Genomic DNA, 16710 nt, shown 5'->3' with positions numbered 1-16710 from the left:
TAAGGAATTATTGACGTAAAAAAGCTCCTATATCTGCCCGAAAAGTTGGTTTCATCTTAAGATATTTGCACTAGAATAGACCAAAATACTTGGTAAGATTTGGTGTTTTTGCAGTGCACGTCTTGGAAACACAGCACTTGAAGTAAATCAGTTCTGTCTTACACCGACTTGCATCACTAGACTGCAGTGCATCAAATATTTCTCATTTCAAACCAGAACAACCTTCTAATTATTCTCAATTTAATATTTGAAATGCCTCAAGGTAAAAACACACCAGGATTAAAGCTGCTTTCCTCCTTCTGGGAAAATCTGACCGCCTTTTATATTTATAATTGCATTGATTAGTTCCTGTACCTCCTACTGAACTGACCCGTCTCGCTCTCCCTGTCTCTCCGACTCACACGCCTCCCCACACACAGACCGATTCGACTGTTGCGTCGTAAACACGGCTATCTCCGTTAAGCCAGACCGTCTTCAGCCTCCTCCTCCTCCTCTGGCGCACTCGTCTGGCCGCTTAAGTAGATCTACGGTTTAAGAACGGCGGCGAACAAAACTGGGGGGCAAACGAGTGAAGGGATCAGGGGGGTTTTATGACAGGACGGGGTTGGGAGGCACGTCTGACTGTAAACAGATAAAAACCGAAGGAGAGAGGTCAAAGACGTGTCGAGATAAGAAACGGCTAAATGTCACATTTCCAATATCATCCTCCAAACCCCTCGAACGGAGAAGAGTGGCGTGAAAGAGAAAGCTCCCAGATTTTAAAACATGGGATCTCTCTGATGTAGTTCGTTTTTAAACTTTGTGTGGGTGTTATGAATATTTAAACTGTGGAAATTCAGCAAATCAAAATGTTGTTTTCTCTTTGAAATACAGATATGAGCCAAATCATTAATTCACGCAGCAGATTTAGGTTTAAAGTAATCTTTTACTGATGAGTAATATTAATATTTGGGATTGGATGGAGTCTGTGGAGAGCGAAAGAAAACGTGAAATATTACCAAGTATTTTTGGTCTAGTTTGTAGTCGAAATAAGACAAAACTAACAAGTAACTTTTCAGCAGGATACAGGATGTTTAGTCAAAAATTCCTTAATATTGACAAAAAAGTCCTAGTTTTACTGGCAGTTTATTTCACTAATATAGCATAAATGTCTTGCTACAAATGAAAAAATGTGTATGTGGAACTTTGATCCTTAAGCTAGCATAGCAAGAGCAAACGGGAAAAGATTTTGACAAAAGAAAAAATAAAATAGCTCCTGGCCGACTAAAATCAGAAGGCATAATTCAGTATTTATACTAAATAAATGTAATAATTATTAAATATTGAATGAAAGTGAGGACAATATTTTAAAAGTTGATGTTTCTGTGGCCAAAACCCTCTTTCAGATGTTTCAGTGTAAAAGCACTTTAAGTTTTCCAGTCATTAACATTTTTCTAACCTTTAAATCAAATTTCTCTTACTTGTTTCTTTAATTTTGAAAAATTTATAGCAGTATACAGACTCTCTGTGTCAAGAAAGACAGGCCCAAGTACAGACCCCTGAGGTACACCGCAGGTTTAGACTTTAGAGCAACTATTCATCAAACTGATATGAAAGAACTAAAATGGAGATTTCATCCATTTTAGTTGTTGGTTTGTTTGTTTGTCTTTCTGACCCTTCAGCCATCTTGCGAGTGTCGGCTCAGGAAGAGCCAGCAGACACAATGTAAAGAACAAAAGGTCTTCAGAGCACAAAACACCAGAGGATCACATGACCGTTGGCTGGTGCCACGCTGATCCGTGGTGTGACGGATTCCTGGAGGCGGGGCCACCTTTTCTCCGTCTATTCCTGTCCTCCCCTCCTCTTCCTGCCGTTCACGTATCTCTTATTTTCATTCAACCTAAGGCCTGTCAGAGCACCGCCTACCTGCCATTTGAGAGATGTTGAATCTAATCTGAATGGGGTGCGCGGCGGGGCACGTGAAGTCATTACTTGCACTTGATTTTCCTTGACTTTGTCCTCTTCTAATCCTATTGTGGCTTTTCTGTACTTACGGAGGCTATCAACAGCTCGACTAAAGAGATAAATGGGGGAAGCTCGTAAATTATTACTCCTCAGGGTCATTTACTGCTTATTCTGTAGATCCCTTAAAGCATAGACCCCCCGAACTGTTTTATGCATAAAAATCATATTATTATAAACAGTTGGTGTTTTTTGTTATGCTGGAATAAAAATAATAAAACTGAGTGATTAGACCTCAAAGCTTGCCAGGTAAGCTCTATAATGCTCCATGCTGAGTCCGTATTAAAGCCATTGGGGATCAAGAAGATCCCTACGTCTGAATGGCAGCTCCTTTGTCTTTGGATTTACCTGGATGCTCCTGGTTACCTGGTGCGTCATCATTCAGTGCTTCAGCTGTTTTGATTTGTTTACTAAAAGGGCAGAGGGCCCAAAATGGCCGCCGGAGAGTGGAAAATCCTGAGAAAATGGAGCGCGGATCAATTTACTCCTGTCTAAAAGTGCTGTTGGCTTTTTATTGAGCAGCACAAGTTTTTACTCAATCTTAGAGAATATGGGGTGCTATTATTAAAGTTATAGTCAAAATTAACAGAAAAAATTTGTTTTTGTTTCATAAGAGAAAAAATGGGGGTTTAGTCCCTTTAACCATATTATTCATTTGAATATCAACTAAATATTTAATTATCAAGCTAAATATTTTATTTACCAATTAAATATTTGGCTCCACGAGCTAAATAATCAGTTGAAGCTAAATATTTAGTTAGCAAGTAAAATATTTACTTAGCATCTTACATATTTAGCTTACGAACTAAATAATTAGCTCCACACTAAATATTTAGCTCTGAGCTAGCTAAATATTTAGTTAGCTTTGAGTTAAATATAGTTAAGTAATATCAGATTATAAGCCGCTGAAGCTCATACTTTCTGTTAATGTCAACTGCCAAAGATTTTAAATCCACGTCTGTTTACTGTTTAGGGGTTGTTGCTGCTTTTAGTTGGTGGTTTACGCCTTTTTATTAACTATCTGTGAATGTTGCAAGCTTCCTCTGATTTTGAAGTGATTATAATACAGTTTTAGAGTGTAAGTGCTGTGACGTGATCAAAAATATATGGAAACTATAATCCTGACTGGAGCTTTATCTATTCTCTTTTGGTCTCACCTGAAAAATCCAAGAAAACCCTTAAAGTTTAGTACTTTGTTTTCTGTGGAGTTTGTAGTGACTAAATATGCTATAAAGTGTAGTCACTGTGATTGACTCATCATTTTGAGTTTCATTACTAAAAATGAAAAAGTACTTCCACTGGCAGATTATGTCATTTATGGGACAATACAGATAAAAGTGAAATAATCTGCCAATAGAACTAGTACTTTTTCATCTATATTAAGAAATTATTTACTTCACGGAAGCTAAATTATCTTGCTGGAAAGTTACCTGTAAGTTAGTTTTATCATATTTCAAGTGTACTATGATATTTGCGCTAAAAAATGTTGTGTTTTTGCAGTGTGCTTATTCACACTGCAAATAAGCACAGTGAATAAGCACACTGTGCTTATTCACTGTGCTTATTTGCACACTTTGCAAATAATCCAACCTTTTCCCTGCCAAACTGCACCTTTTAATGGGAAAACATTTTCGTACTTGGTCTCTGAAAACAGACCAAGCGCTTAAAAAAAATCATCCATCTGTTTTCTATCAATAACTAAAGGTTTTTTGTTGTCTGGAAAACAAGCCGTTTGAAAAACTCCTTGTTGTTTAGTCACAATTAGTGGGCACTACCCCGTTACCTAGCAACCTCAGCCAAGGTCAGCCCCGTTACCTAGCAACCTCAGACAAGGTCAGCCCCGTTACCTAGCAACCCAAACAGAACTCAAAGTAGGCTGAACTGAGAAGTGGAAATCTCATCTTTCTTTTATTTAAGCAATTTGATTTAAAACAAATTCTTATTTTCACGACAACCGACCTGTTCAGGAAACATTAAAACATAATAAAATAGATATCGGAAAACAGAAGAATACCATAAAGGAAACAAAATAAATTAAAACAACCAAATTCAAACTGACTAAACGTGCTATGTACACATAATAAATCAACAGTTTTAAAAAAAGTTACATTGATCATACATTATGTTTTTTACTGGATTGATAATTGGCGTACTGAACCTTAATGCAAGTTGTTCCAATATTTGGGTGCAGGAAAAATTAAATGACCTAATGATGTATAAACTCTTGGGATTATTATAGTGATGAATTTAGTAGCATGTAAAATGTGAGTGTTGTTGGAAATATTAAGTAGTGAATCTCAGATAACAGATAAACTGTCATAACTTCTTTAAAATAAAGCACAACAGATGCCCAAGAATGCATTTTGTATGTTTTTCCAACATTGTTAGGAGGAGAACCAAAACCTATGATGAAAAAGGAAAAATTCTAGCTGTAAATAGTTAAAAATTCGCCTCGGTGCTGACGCATTGAGTTCAGAAACTTTGTGAGCCAACAGAACGCCTCAGCCAGAATGTTTTAATTTTTTTATTTTAGTTTGTTTGTGCCATCCTTCCTTTCACATATCCTACATTTTGGGAACACTCATGTTACCTTCAGGAGCTCTTTCCAGTAATTCTTGGCATCTACAGTTGCTGCTAAATACAGATTTGAGGATCACATTGGACACCTGATCAGAGTTAAACAGGATCTGAACCTCCTGCTGTGACTTAGCTAGAGCCAGTTTCATCTATTTTATTCTGTCCTGGTTACACTGCAAAAACACAAAATCTTACCAACTAATTTTGGTCTAGTTTCTACTGCAGATATCTTACTACACATAGAATAAGACAAATTAACTTGCAAGTAACTTTTCAGCAAGATATAGGAGTTAATGAAAAAGTATTATTTCCACTGGCAGATTATTTTACAGTAAGACATTTTTTCTACATTAAAAAATTATTTACTTAAAACAAGCTTCTGTATATTTCTGAAATGTTACTTCTAAGTTAAATTTGCATTATTTCAAATGTACCAAGATATTTACACTAGAAACTGGACCAAAACTACTTGGGATGTAAAATAGAAATAGCAAAACGTGGTTGTATTTTTAATTATACTTTTTTTGTATTATTTAGTAGGATATTGTTAGGTAACAATTCACTAATAACAGACTTTTTCCCATGTTATAAGTGAAAGAACCTGCCAGTAGAACTAGTACTTTTTCATCAATATTAAGGAATTGTTGAGTTAAAACAAACTCCTGTCTTGCTGAAAAATTGCTGTCTTATTTCAAGTGTACTACTAGAAACTAGACCAAAAATACTTAGTAAGATTTTGTGTTTTTGCAGTGTACATCTCCTGAAATCCACCAAATAAACTAAACTCTTTGTGTGTTGTTAAAGTTTCCCAAACTGATATTAGCTCTTCCCCTTCGATGCAGTAAATCAAGAAAAAGGTTTTTCCCCCTAAAATCTTTAACATTTTCCCTTTTCCTTCTCACTCCACGGTTGTTTCTTGTGTGGTGCAGCTTCCAGTTCACCTGCCTCCAGATAAACCCTAATTCTCCATCTATCTCCTTAGACCGTCTGATTAGCATCGCGTCACAGAAAGGGGAAGTAATCCGCGCCCAGGAATAGAGCCACAGCAGAGACTCTCCACAGCCGCCATGTGTCTGCAGGTAATCCGCTCTTAAATACCTCCGGGGCAGGCAGCTCGGGTTGGGCAGAAGCTCCAGTCGGTGTCCTGTTTTCCCTCGGACAAGCAGCAGCCCGAGCAGGAGGGGGATTCGTTATTTCCTCGGTCAGGATGAACTTTGCGGCCCAGTTATTCTACTCCAGCTACCTGAGCGAGCGACTGGAGCGTTTGTTTGCACCGAGGCCTGCAATTAAAGACAGCGAGGAGAATGACCCGTTCTGGGCGAGGTGGGACGTAGCGACCAGTAGAGACCCACACCCCTGACCTGCCCCAAGCTAGCAGCCATTGTAGCTCTACCTGCAACATCAGCTGCGTTTCCATTACAAATGTGCTCAAATCTTTGTAGCTGCGTTTTTGTTGGCCATCAAATTAAAAGTACGAAAATAAATTCGTGTAATAGAAACACGCCAATTTCTAAAAAGTTCACGTTTTTCGATAAAAAAAAGGTTTTTGCTAAGTGGTTTGTTAGCCATACAGAAACATTTTTTGCGTCAAACTCGTGATCAATAACCGGATGTTTCTACTGGTAAAAGAAGATAAATACTCTCTTTCAAACAGAAAATTAGTGGTAAACTAATAATTTTGTTCTTGGTTATGAATGCACATGTTTTGTTCTGTCCTGCTGATTGCTTGTTCTGTTGTCTTTTTTATTATTATCTGTTTTAAATAAAAATGAATAAATAAAGAAGATGAAAGGAAGTGGTAGGAGGATGTTTTTATTTTCACTGGAGCTCTCATGGCATGGCACAGTTCATAAAAAGTTATCTGTCCCTTGGGCAGGTTGATAGCTCTTCTGTAAAATCTGCAACTATAATTTTCCCAAAACGTTCCGAAATATAAGAGGTTCATCGTCTCCTCTCATGGCTGGCGAATGATGAGTGCTAGCACCACGACTACATTATGAATACATCACCTGGAACTGTTAACATCCGTTACTGCTATGATTTTTAATGATTTATTGCGTAAACAAGCTTATTTACTTATGATTTTAATTTTATTTCTTATTTAATGGAAACACCGCAATTGCAAAATTGTGTTTTTTCACCGTTAGCGGAATATTGACAGATTTGCTCACATTTGTAATGGAAACACAGTTACTGGTCTTTCATATCCTTGATTTGGCTCACCAGGCCGAGTTTACCTTCTCAGTTGGTCCATCCGATTCCCACAAAATTCTCTTTCTCTGTTTGGTTTCCTGTTCATTTTGACCGTTTTGCCAGAAAGGCAGACAGAAACTGAAGAAGAGCCTCCTAACGGTCACTTGGTCATACTTTTAGTTCTGCACTCATGCAGACTAAAACAAACCAGTCAAGAAATTCAACTGATGCCAAACCTCAACACTGTAAAAACACAAAATCTGTCCAAGTATTTTTGTCTAGTTTTCAGTGCAAATATCTTACTACATTTGAAATAAGAGGAAAAGTAACTTTTCAGCAAGATATAGGAGCTTGTTTTAAGTAAATTCCATAACATTTATGAAAAAGTGGTAGATTATGGCATTTCCCCCATTTTATAAATGATATATTAATGTATCATCGACTTAAATCAAGCTCCTATAGATTGCTGAAAAGTTATGTGTAAGATAGTGTTGTCTTATTTCAAGTGTACTAAGACATTTACATGAACAACTAGACCAAAAAGAATGCTTGGCACACTTCAAAAACACAAAGTCTTACTTATTTCTAGTGTAAATACCTTATTACGCTTGAAATAAGACAAAACTAACTTAAAGTAACTTTTCAGCAAGATATGGAGGCTTGTTTTAAGTAAATTCCTTAATATTGATTTAAAAAAATACTTGTTCAATTGGCAGATCAATTATGAGATTCTGCCAATGGAGTTAGAACTTTTTCATCAAAATTAAGAAATGATTCACTTAAAACAAATGTCTATCTTGCTAAAAATGACTTTTAACATAGTTTTGTCTTATTTCAAGTGAACTAAGATATCAGCATGAGAAACTAGACCAAAGAATACTTGGTAAGATTTTGTGTTTTTGCAGCGAACATTAAATAAAGCAGCGTCAGCAGCCATGGCCTTCAGAAAAAGCTTCACCATTCATCCAAATGAACTCTTTGAGGAGGACCTGTTAAAATGATAAAAGCCTGCTGGGTTAAATGCCTCCTTGACCCGCTTTGCTTCATCCTCAGTCGTTATTTTTTTTCTGGACCATTTGAAGCAGAATAAGCTCCTGCTTACCACTTCATCCCCTCTTCTTCTCCTTTGAAGAGGTTCTTCAAGGTTGCCATGTTTTCCTTTTTTATTATTATTGAACGCTGCCCTTGATTCAAAGCCCCTCTAACACAGGTGCAGCTTTCTACTCTTCTCTTATTCTCATTCACAATAATAAGGGCACTCAGTTTTCACTGGACTAAATATAAAATGGGACAGAGAGCGGTAATGGATTCGTGAGACCAGGTGAAAGGTGAATGTGCTGCTTATAATAGATCACGGTGAAGGAAATAGAGCAGGGTGTTGTCTGCAGAGCGAGATTTATCCGAGAGAGCAGCTCCACCTGGTGGCCATCTACCGAAATAAAACCACATCCGCTAAATCCATTTTGATTTGTTTTAGTGCCTAAGCACGTTACTTAATGCATTATGGGTAATCCTTTATGTTGCAGAAGGCCTGCTCTATAAATTACGCTTCAGAATATGCATAAAAAAATCCAAACCAGTTTTGTTTGGTGTCCTTTGATAAATGAGAGTATATATGGAGCAAAATTAAACAATTCAGATTAATTGTGTCCATTTACCAAGCTGTTATAAATCAAACTATCCTCCCTTCAGCTCCAAATTGCCACTTAATTTACATCTCCCTTAAAAGAGCAACTCAACTAACCAATAAATCATAAGTAGACTTATTGATGTAATCAGTCACAGCCACTTAAAGCTGGATAGATGTGAAGGATGAATCAGTTCAGCTCAGACTGAACTGAGCTGAACTGAGGCCAGTTCTGTTTCTTATAACCCTGGAAATACCAGAAACTGTCATTTTAAAAGTGCTTATTGTGACAAAAGTGCTTTATTGAGAAGGTACAAGCATCAAGCAGAAGTAAATGTGCAGCCATCTTGAATGTTGTCACAGTTTAGAGATGAAATGTAAGGGAAACGTTTCATGACGTTTTCAGATAAAGGTTTTTAAGCTAGGATGAGGTGGGTTTGTTTGGTTGCATCGAAATTAGTCACAAAACTGCAACACTTTTTAACATCATACGAGTCATGTGATCAACAACCAGATGTTACTACAGGAAGTGCTAGGAGGAGGATGGCACGGTGATTAAATATCTTTAATCAATGCTTGTTTTCCTCTTGTTTTCTATTCTAAAAAAGGTTGCAAACTTTAACTCTGAGAAAAATAATCTTATTAGCAGAACAAAGACGTAATTTTACCAGAAGAACATCTTAAAAATACAAGAAAAAATTTGCTTTAAAGAGAAAAAACTGGAATAATGAATTTTCTGTTATTTTTTGTGTTGGGGTTTTCATATAATTACTACTTCATTCCTCTAATACTACAACTTTATAATATTAAAACTTGATTCTCATTTTATTTTGACTTTGTTGTCATATAACAACTATACTATTACCATGATTGTATTCTTGTAATACTATGACTTTAATCTCATAACTGAAAAAAAGTATTTATAGCTTAATTCAGTCATAGAATTGACCTGAATTCAAAGTCCAAGAAATAGATGCTGTAAAACACGCCTGTCAAACAAAATGGCCGCCGTGGATGTGCTGACATCACTCTGAACTATGGAAACCCAAGGACTGCATTAGTGGAAATTTATCCAGATTTTCCAAAAATTAAATAAAAACAAAATCAATGATAAGATTAATTTATTGCCCAGCCCTGAAACCACCTATTAGAAGCTGAAATTGGTTAAAATTGGGTCTTTCAGGAGGCTAAGGAACCAAAACGTATGACCAAATCAGAGGTCTGGAGATCGTCTTTGAACAATCCTAAAATATTTAGATTTGTCAGGCTTTTCGTTACAAATCTCTAGTAGAGTTTCCAATGAGTTTAATACCTTCCGACAAGGACATTAGCACCTGAAAGTTATTCTCATTTGTTTATTATTTTAGGGAGGAACTGCGTCTTGGCCCCAGTCTACCAGGAGGCTCCTACAAACCCGTGTGTAACGGAGCCGTGGGCCGCCGGCCGACTCTCATTGAACCGGAGCGTCTCAAGGACTTTGGTGAGGAGGAACTTCTCAATGGAGATGCCAAGTACCACCAAACCAGCATGGCTGGAACCCCTGAGATAAAGCTCATGGATCCCCCCAAAACCAGAAGAGTGAGTGAGTTCAGGATCATCCCCAAACCTCCGGCTCAGTTCCTCCGATTTGAGGACATCAGCGCGGCGGCCTTCACGATCCAGTCAGCGATACAGAAGACACCTTGCACGGTATGCTGATTGTGTGAATTTATGAGGCAATCAGAGAGTGGTGCGTGTTTAGCTTAGGCAGCTAATTTGGTTGAAATTCTGCCAGAGAAATCCATGTCAATTGGAGAAATTTGAGACAGAGCAGAGTAGGGAGGTGAGAATCAAGGAACTTGCAATGAATTAAAGCAGTGTTGGAATGAAGAGTTTGACCATCATAGTGGTCAAAGTTCATCCACTATGATGTAAAAAAAACTGTTAAGTACAACTACTGATGGTTTTTGCTTAAATTTGGTTCTAGAAGCTGCAGAATCAAGGGATGTGCTTAGTTCGTCTCATGGCTGTGTTAACAGTACCCTATTTCCTTTTGGAACAAATGAAGTATTTTTTAATCACCTTAAAAGTTACTTATTATGCTTCCTGGAACAGGTTAGGATCAGTTTATGGGCTAAACAAAACATGTTCATTACATTTTTTACACAAAATCATTCTTAGATAATGAGATTTCAGTCTGCTTAGTTCTATTTTGAGTTGTTTTATTGCATCTTGTCACTTTAAATCCAAATAAGCTGCTGCTAGCACTGCCCCCCAACTCAACACTTACACTCGTACGTGAAAATAGCTTCAAACAGATGCGCAATTATACAACTGCACATCTTTGAAAAACATTAGTAGAGCCTCCTGCACAACTAAAGAGAATGCAGCAAGTGGTTTCTGAATAGTAAGTCATCAACAAAAGACTTGTTTTTTCCAGCAGCCATTGTACAGCACATACAGCTGTAAAACCAGCTGGCTGGGTTGCTGGGTAAAGTACAGAACTCTGCTGGGTTTGCTAGGTAGCAGTTGCTGATTTGTGATGTTACATTTGGAAGGTTTTTGAAGTGGCTCATTTTCCAGACACCAAAAAACATAAAGTTTTTGCCCAAAAATGCCTGTGTGGGTGTATTTTTCTTTTTCTTTTTTAAGTGCTTGGTCTTTATTTTAGAAGCAAATGGAAGAACAAATATGTGAATTTTCCATAATAGGTCCCCTTTTATAGCTGCTTTGAACAGAAAGCAGAAGCCAGTGAGCATTTAACAGATGATGCTGCTTGTTTGTGTGCAGTATTCCAGACTGTCCAAGCAGTACGGGATGGAGATTTTCCTGAAGAAGGAGCATCTTCACTACACCGGCTCTGTGAAGGAGAGAGGAGTGCTGTACCTGCTCACCTCCCTCACACAGGTAAATACAGGAACTCCTTCTGTTCTGATCATTTGTGAATCAGGGAGACGATGATAACCGTGGGTTTGTTTTCTCCCAGGAGCAGCAGCGGAAAGGTGTGATCGTGGCCACCGACTGTAACTTCTCCATGGCCGTGGCTCACCATGCGGCCGAGCTGAAGATACCGGTGTTTGCCATCATGCCATCAAGCTGCTCTTCTCCACGCCTGCGGACCTACAGAGACTACGGCGCCATGGTCATCTCGTACGGCGGCACCAGCCACGACTCCCAGAACCACGCCCGCCATCTGGCCAAAGAGAACGGATACCTCTACCTGGAAGAGTCAGTCTCATTTTAAAACTTCAGATGTGCTGGTAAAGCACGAGGACGGGGCTGAAACGATTAATCAGATTAATCGGTTACTGAAATAATCGTCAATTAATTTAGTAATCGATTAATAGTTAACTGGAGTAAACAGTGTAACAAACTGCACAGCACGGTGATGATGTGCGGCTGTTTTGATATATTCAGATATTAGGGCTGAAACGATTAATCGGATTAATTGTGATTAATCGATTACTGAAGTAATAATTAACTAAATTAATTAAATTCAAGTTTCTTAGAATAACAGCATATTTCAGCAACACGGCAGTTCAAAGTTCTTTATAAAAATATAATACAATCAATTATGAAACAAGCATTAAACATTACATTTTGTGAAATATAATCAAAATCATCAATGCACATCAAAATACACTCAGAACAATAATTAAATCAAAACTGTGAAAACATTTTGTCTATAAATATGTTTTACCAAAGGGCAACTTTACCTTCAATTGGTTCCAATTCTGTAATATAAATAAATAATCTCATATTAAGGAACATTTTCTGTTCAAATATTCTAAAAATAATCAACAATAATTTTAGGATAATAATCCTAAACTACAATAATGTTAAGTTAGGCAGAAATGGCTGAACTGCTACAAATAATCAACAGTTCCCTAAAGGAATGCCAAGCTAATTAGGCAATAACATTTATTTTTCTTATTGAAGAACATAATTTAGTTATTTGTTTATGTGAATTTATAATATTGTACAAAACAACTTAAGTGTTTAAATGAAAAATATGCAGAATGTGCCCGTCTAAGCCTTTCCTTGTTTCCAGAGATGAGAGTGCAGCGTACCTGGCAGGACTGGGAACTGTGGGCATGGAGATCTTTGACCAGATTCCCAAAGTGGATGCAGTGGTCATTCCTGCAGCAGGACAGTATGGACTTCTGGCCAGCACCGCCACAGCCCTCAAATACCTCAACTCCCAGATTCTCGTTATAGTAAGTACACATAAGCGGTACTAAATGATGATAATAAAGCTTCTTTTTCTGCTGATTTACACCAAGGCTGTTACATGGAGACGTTATCAATAGTTCATAATGTGACAGACATTTTCTAGAAGTTACAGGCTGCTTTCCAGATCAGGGGTGTCCAAACTTTTGGTCACACGGGCCAAAATTGTCATGTCAAACATATTTGTGGGTCAGAATAAAATAAAATGAAGCAAAGAAAGTTGTGAATTCTTTCAACAAAATGATTAACAAACATAATTAACAAAATGGACGTTTTTCAACCCATATCTAAAATTTGAAATGGATATTTTGCACATTCGCTGTTTGCTGTACAATTAACTTAATCAAAACAAAATCTTAAGTATTATTCGTATTATTATTAGTACACTTAAAATAGGACAGTAATATTTCAGTTAAGATATAGTAGCTTGTTTTAAGTCAGTAATTCTTGTGTACTGATGAAAAAGTACTACTTAAATTGGCAGATTATTTCACTTAAAACAAGACATCCGTTTTAGATGGAGAATCTGCCTTTCTGATTTCAACCACACTGAACATAATTCCCTTTAAATGCTTATGTACGTCTAAATATTAACAGTTGAACTTTCTTTAACAGGGAGTTGAACCAGAAAGTTTCCCTCTGCTGCTGCAGTCTCTGAAAGCAGACAGCCCGATCAAAAACCTGCACAGCAACCCCAATAAGAAGCTGTATGGAGGTGAGAAGCAAACGGGTCTTTGCTGATCTCTTTTCTCTCTAGCTTTGTGCTTTGATGCAAAACCATCAAACTTTGAAGTGCCGTTCATGAAGTTACACAGTCAAAAACTAACAGCATTAATAATTAAACAGAGAAAAACGGGTTCATTTTTTCAAAGTCAAAATTCACCATGTTGTTTATTCACTTATTTAAAACTAAATATGTATTTTACTGCTAAATATTTAGCAGTAAAATACATATTTAGGTTCCTAGCTAAATATTTAGCTCAAGATTAAACATTTTTCTCCAAATAAAATATTAGTTAACAAGATTTAGTTTCAAACCACATTTTTAGATCTAAGCTAAATATTTAGCTTAGATCTAAAAATGGATGGATAAAGTTTGAAGTATTTCAAACTAACTATGGAATACTTAGTTTTAAAGTATTAGTTTGAAGCTACAAAGTTACAAACATTCAGTTTGTACATGGAAAAATCATTTTTTATTATTGTCTAAATATGAAATTATTTCTGTTAATTTTTGACTATGTAACTTCTGGCTGTACCTTAAACTGTTATTTCTGCAGGTAGTCACACTGATAATAAAGAATCGATTAGTTAATTAATCGGGTAACTTTCTGTTCACATGACTGTAGAACACAATAAATAAATGTCTTTTCTTACTAGTTTCTATATTATTTATCTTTTCAGATTTTAACGAGCGTTCACTTGGTGCAAATACCTTCCGTCAGTCCAAGAAACTGATAAACAAAGTTATCCCTGTCAGGTACTGCAGCTCCACAACAAATCCACCAAAAAAAAAACTATTACCAAAGAAGTGAGACGGACAAAGTTGTATCTCCAGAATAATCTCACCAGTGCAATCTTTAATCCCCCAGTTGGTGAATTCAGTGTGATTTTTGATTTCTGTTTTGTTGTCAGTGAGGAAGACTCTCTGGTGGCGATGCTGCGATTTCAGGAGGTGGAGCACTCCACAGTGGACACAGTGGGCGCCATGGGACTGGCTGCCATATTGGCAGGGCAACTTCCAGAACTAAGAGGGAAAAAGTGGGTCAGATATTTTAACGTTGTTGTAGTTCAGCAGCTGGTTTCAGTCTAAACTCTGAGGGTTGACCCAGTTGCCAGCCTGGTGGGTTGACATTATCACAGCTGTGCAGTAACTAGTTACATTTACTTAAGTAACTTTTTTTTTCTTTACTTTTAGGAGTATTTGTACTTTTTACTTTTACTTCAGTAATTTTATTATGAAGTATTTCTTCTCTTAGTTGAGTAAAATTTCTGGATTTTCTACCCACTGAATGAAAAACAAACATGTTTTATCTAAAGATTCACCAGACAGACACACACCTGCAGTTTCTGTTGAAGTTTTTTGTTGAGAGAAACTGATTTGGAAAATTTTCTTTTGCCTGATTTTATTATTTTTTTGTTATTTATATAAATTATTCTCATTTAATTTATGGCAATACATTAAAATACCAAAATTTCCACTTAACTTTATATTTTGGTCTGCCTGATAATGTCATTTTTAGATATTAAATCATTGATAATTTGATCGGTTACTCAGTATTTAAGTAAACTTTCTACCAAATACTTTTTACTCTTACTTGACTAATTTCATGCAACTTTTTACTTCTAGAGTAAAAAATATGTTGAAGTAGAGCTGTTACTTGCGTACAGTTTTTGCGTACTCTGCCCATGTTTAGACGTCACCGGCCACCATTTTGGCTCATGCTAACCGTTTCTGCTGCAGGGTGGTTGTTGTGGTGAGCAGCGCCAACATGGAGCCGGACCTGATGAGGCAGTGTGTGGACCGGGCTCTGGTGCTGGACGACCGGGTCAGTAAATTCTCTGTGCAGCTGGGAGAATGGCCAGGAGACATGGCCAAACTGCTGGACGTCCTGTCCAGAGAGGACGTCAGGTGAGGACAGGTTCAGACTTAATCCGTTCCCATTTTGGTGCCAGACGCTTTCTTTAACTCCGCGTGTTTTCGTTCTCCTCCAGACTGCTGGATGTCTGCCATCGCAGGCACAGTGACAAGTCAGACGTCTTCAAAGCAAAGGTAGGCGGGTAATTTGTCCTTTTCTGTCCTTTTTCATGATTTCATTAGTCATGGAGTCTTCAGTCAGAGGCTTCTTCAGAGACGCTGCAATTAGGCCAAATTTTGCTGGATGATAAACGATAATGTTGTTTTGAGACCATTTTCAAGTAATGTAATAGTTGAGGATCATTTTCTTTAAAAATGCTAGATTTACCCAAGTTTAATGACAAATAAAAGCTGATTTGAGTGCAGCAAATGTGGCTTTTCAGGAAAAGTCTCTGGATAAACGCAGTTTTAGTGTTTCCATTACAAATGTGGGTAAAACTTTATCAACATTCCTCTATTGGCAAAAAAAAAAACACTCAATTTGATAATTGGGGTGTTATGATTAAATAAGAAATGCAATTAAAGTCTTGTGAATATTTCTGTTCATGTGATAAGTCAATATGTAGGAAGTGGTCGTCCTACCACTTCCTGTCCTCGTCTTCTTCATGGTTCTTGCCAGTAGTAACGTCCGGTTGTTGGTCATGTGACTCACGATACGAAAAAAGTGTTTCCATCGCAGTTTTGTGAAATAAACAAATTTTGATAGAGCAGAAAAACTACCTGATGCTATCGCAAAAACTTTTATCGAAAAATGTGAGTTGTTCCTTTTTTTAAATTGGTTTGTTTCCTTTAAGAGAATTTATTTTTGTAAAGATAATAAAGATAATTCATTAAAAAAATTATGTTGATCATTTTAAAACTCTCTGTCTGCATCTGTTGGCCAAATTTGTGGCAGTTTTTCAACTGCTGTTTTGAATTGCACACGTATCACTCTAAGGGCCACAAATGGCCTGCGGGCCCCACTTTGGACACCCGTAAAATAAAGTTTTTCTAAATGTACTAATTTCCCAGGATCTAGCCATGTTCTAACAGGTCATGCAGACTGATTAGCATCGCCAGTCTCTCAACATAAAGTTCCATAACAAATCCTCAGACCACACATAGCACTTTTTCCTGGACTTGGTTTCTAATCTCCCTAATTCTGATTAGAAACAAGCTGAAAAGTCTCTTAATCTCTGGGCTCGTCATTGTTTCCTCTTCGGCCCAGACTAATTGTTGCGTTGTTTGCCAATCGGCTCCGTCAAAAGGTGAAAGGTCTGGGCTGATTAGCAGGCGACCCCCTAACTCTGAAGCGTACGTGTTTGTTGTCTTGACAGGTCGAGTGTGTGGTGGAAACCAGGGATAAGACGCAAAGCACTCAGCTGCGCAAGACGCTGAATGAGCGCTACCCTTCGATATGCTGGCTGGACCGGTGATCGAAACAAAACGAGACAAGAGGAAAGACGGTGGAGTGCAAATAAATTTG

At 37.3% G+C, this 16710-nt stretch overlaps 1 protein-coding gene across 1 annotated transcript; it reads left to right on the top strand.

The window, feature by feature from the left end:
- Window positions 1-5587: 5587 nt before the first annotated feature.
- LOC106909290 (uncharacterized) lies at window positions 5588-16710 on the top strand. Its single transcript, XM_014975630.2, has 11 exons — window positions 5588-5901; window positions 9766-10087; window positions 11168-11284; window positions 11364-11605; window positions 12429-12594; window positions 13223-13322; window positions 14012-14087; window positions 14243-14368; window positions 15072-15239; window positions 15323-15380; window positions 16562-16710. The coding sequence occupies exons 1-11, from the start codon at window positions 5786-5788 to the stop codon at window positions 16658-16660; spliced, it is 1590 nt and encodes a 529-aa protein (XP_014831116.2). The 5' UTR covers window positions 5588-5785; the 3' UTR covers window positions 16661-16710.

Source organism: Poecilia mexicana, unplaced genomic scaffold (assembly GCF_051168715.1).
Source record: "Poecilia mexicana isolate PSO_F unplaced genomic scaffold, ASM5116871v1 scaffold_15, whole genome shotgun sequence".
Classification (NCBI taxonomy): domain Eukaryota; kingdom Metazoa; phylum Chordata; class Actinopteri; order Cyprinodontiformes; family Poeciliidae; genus Poecilia; species Poecilia mexicana.
Note: the sequence above shows the minus strand (reverse complement) of the source record. Positions and strands in the feature narration are given on the sequence as shown.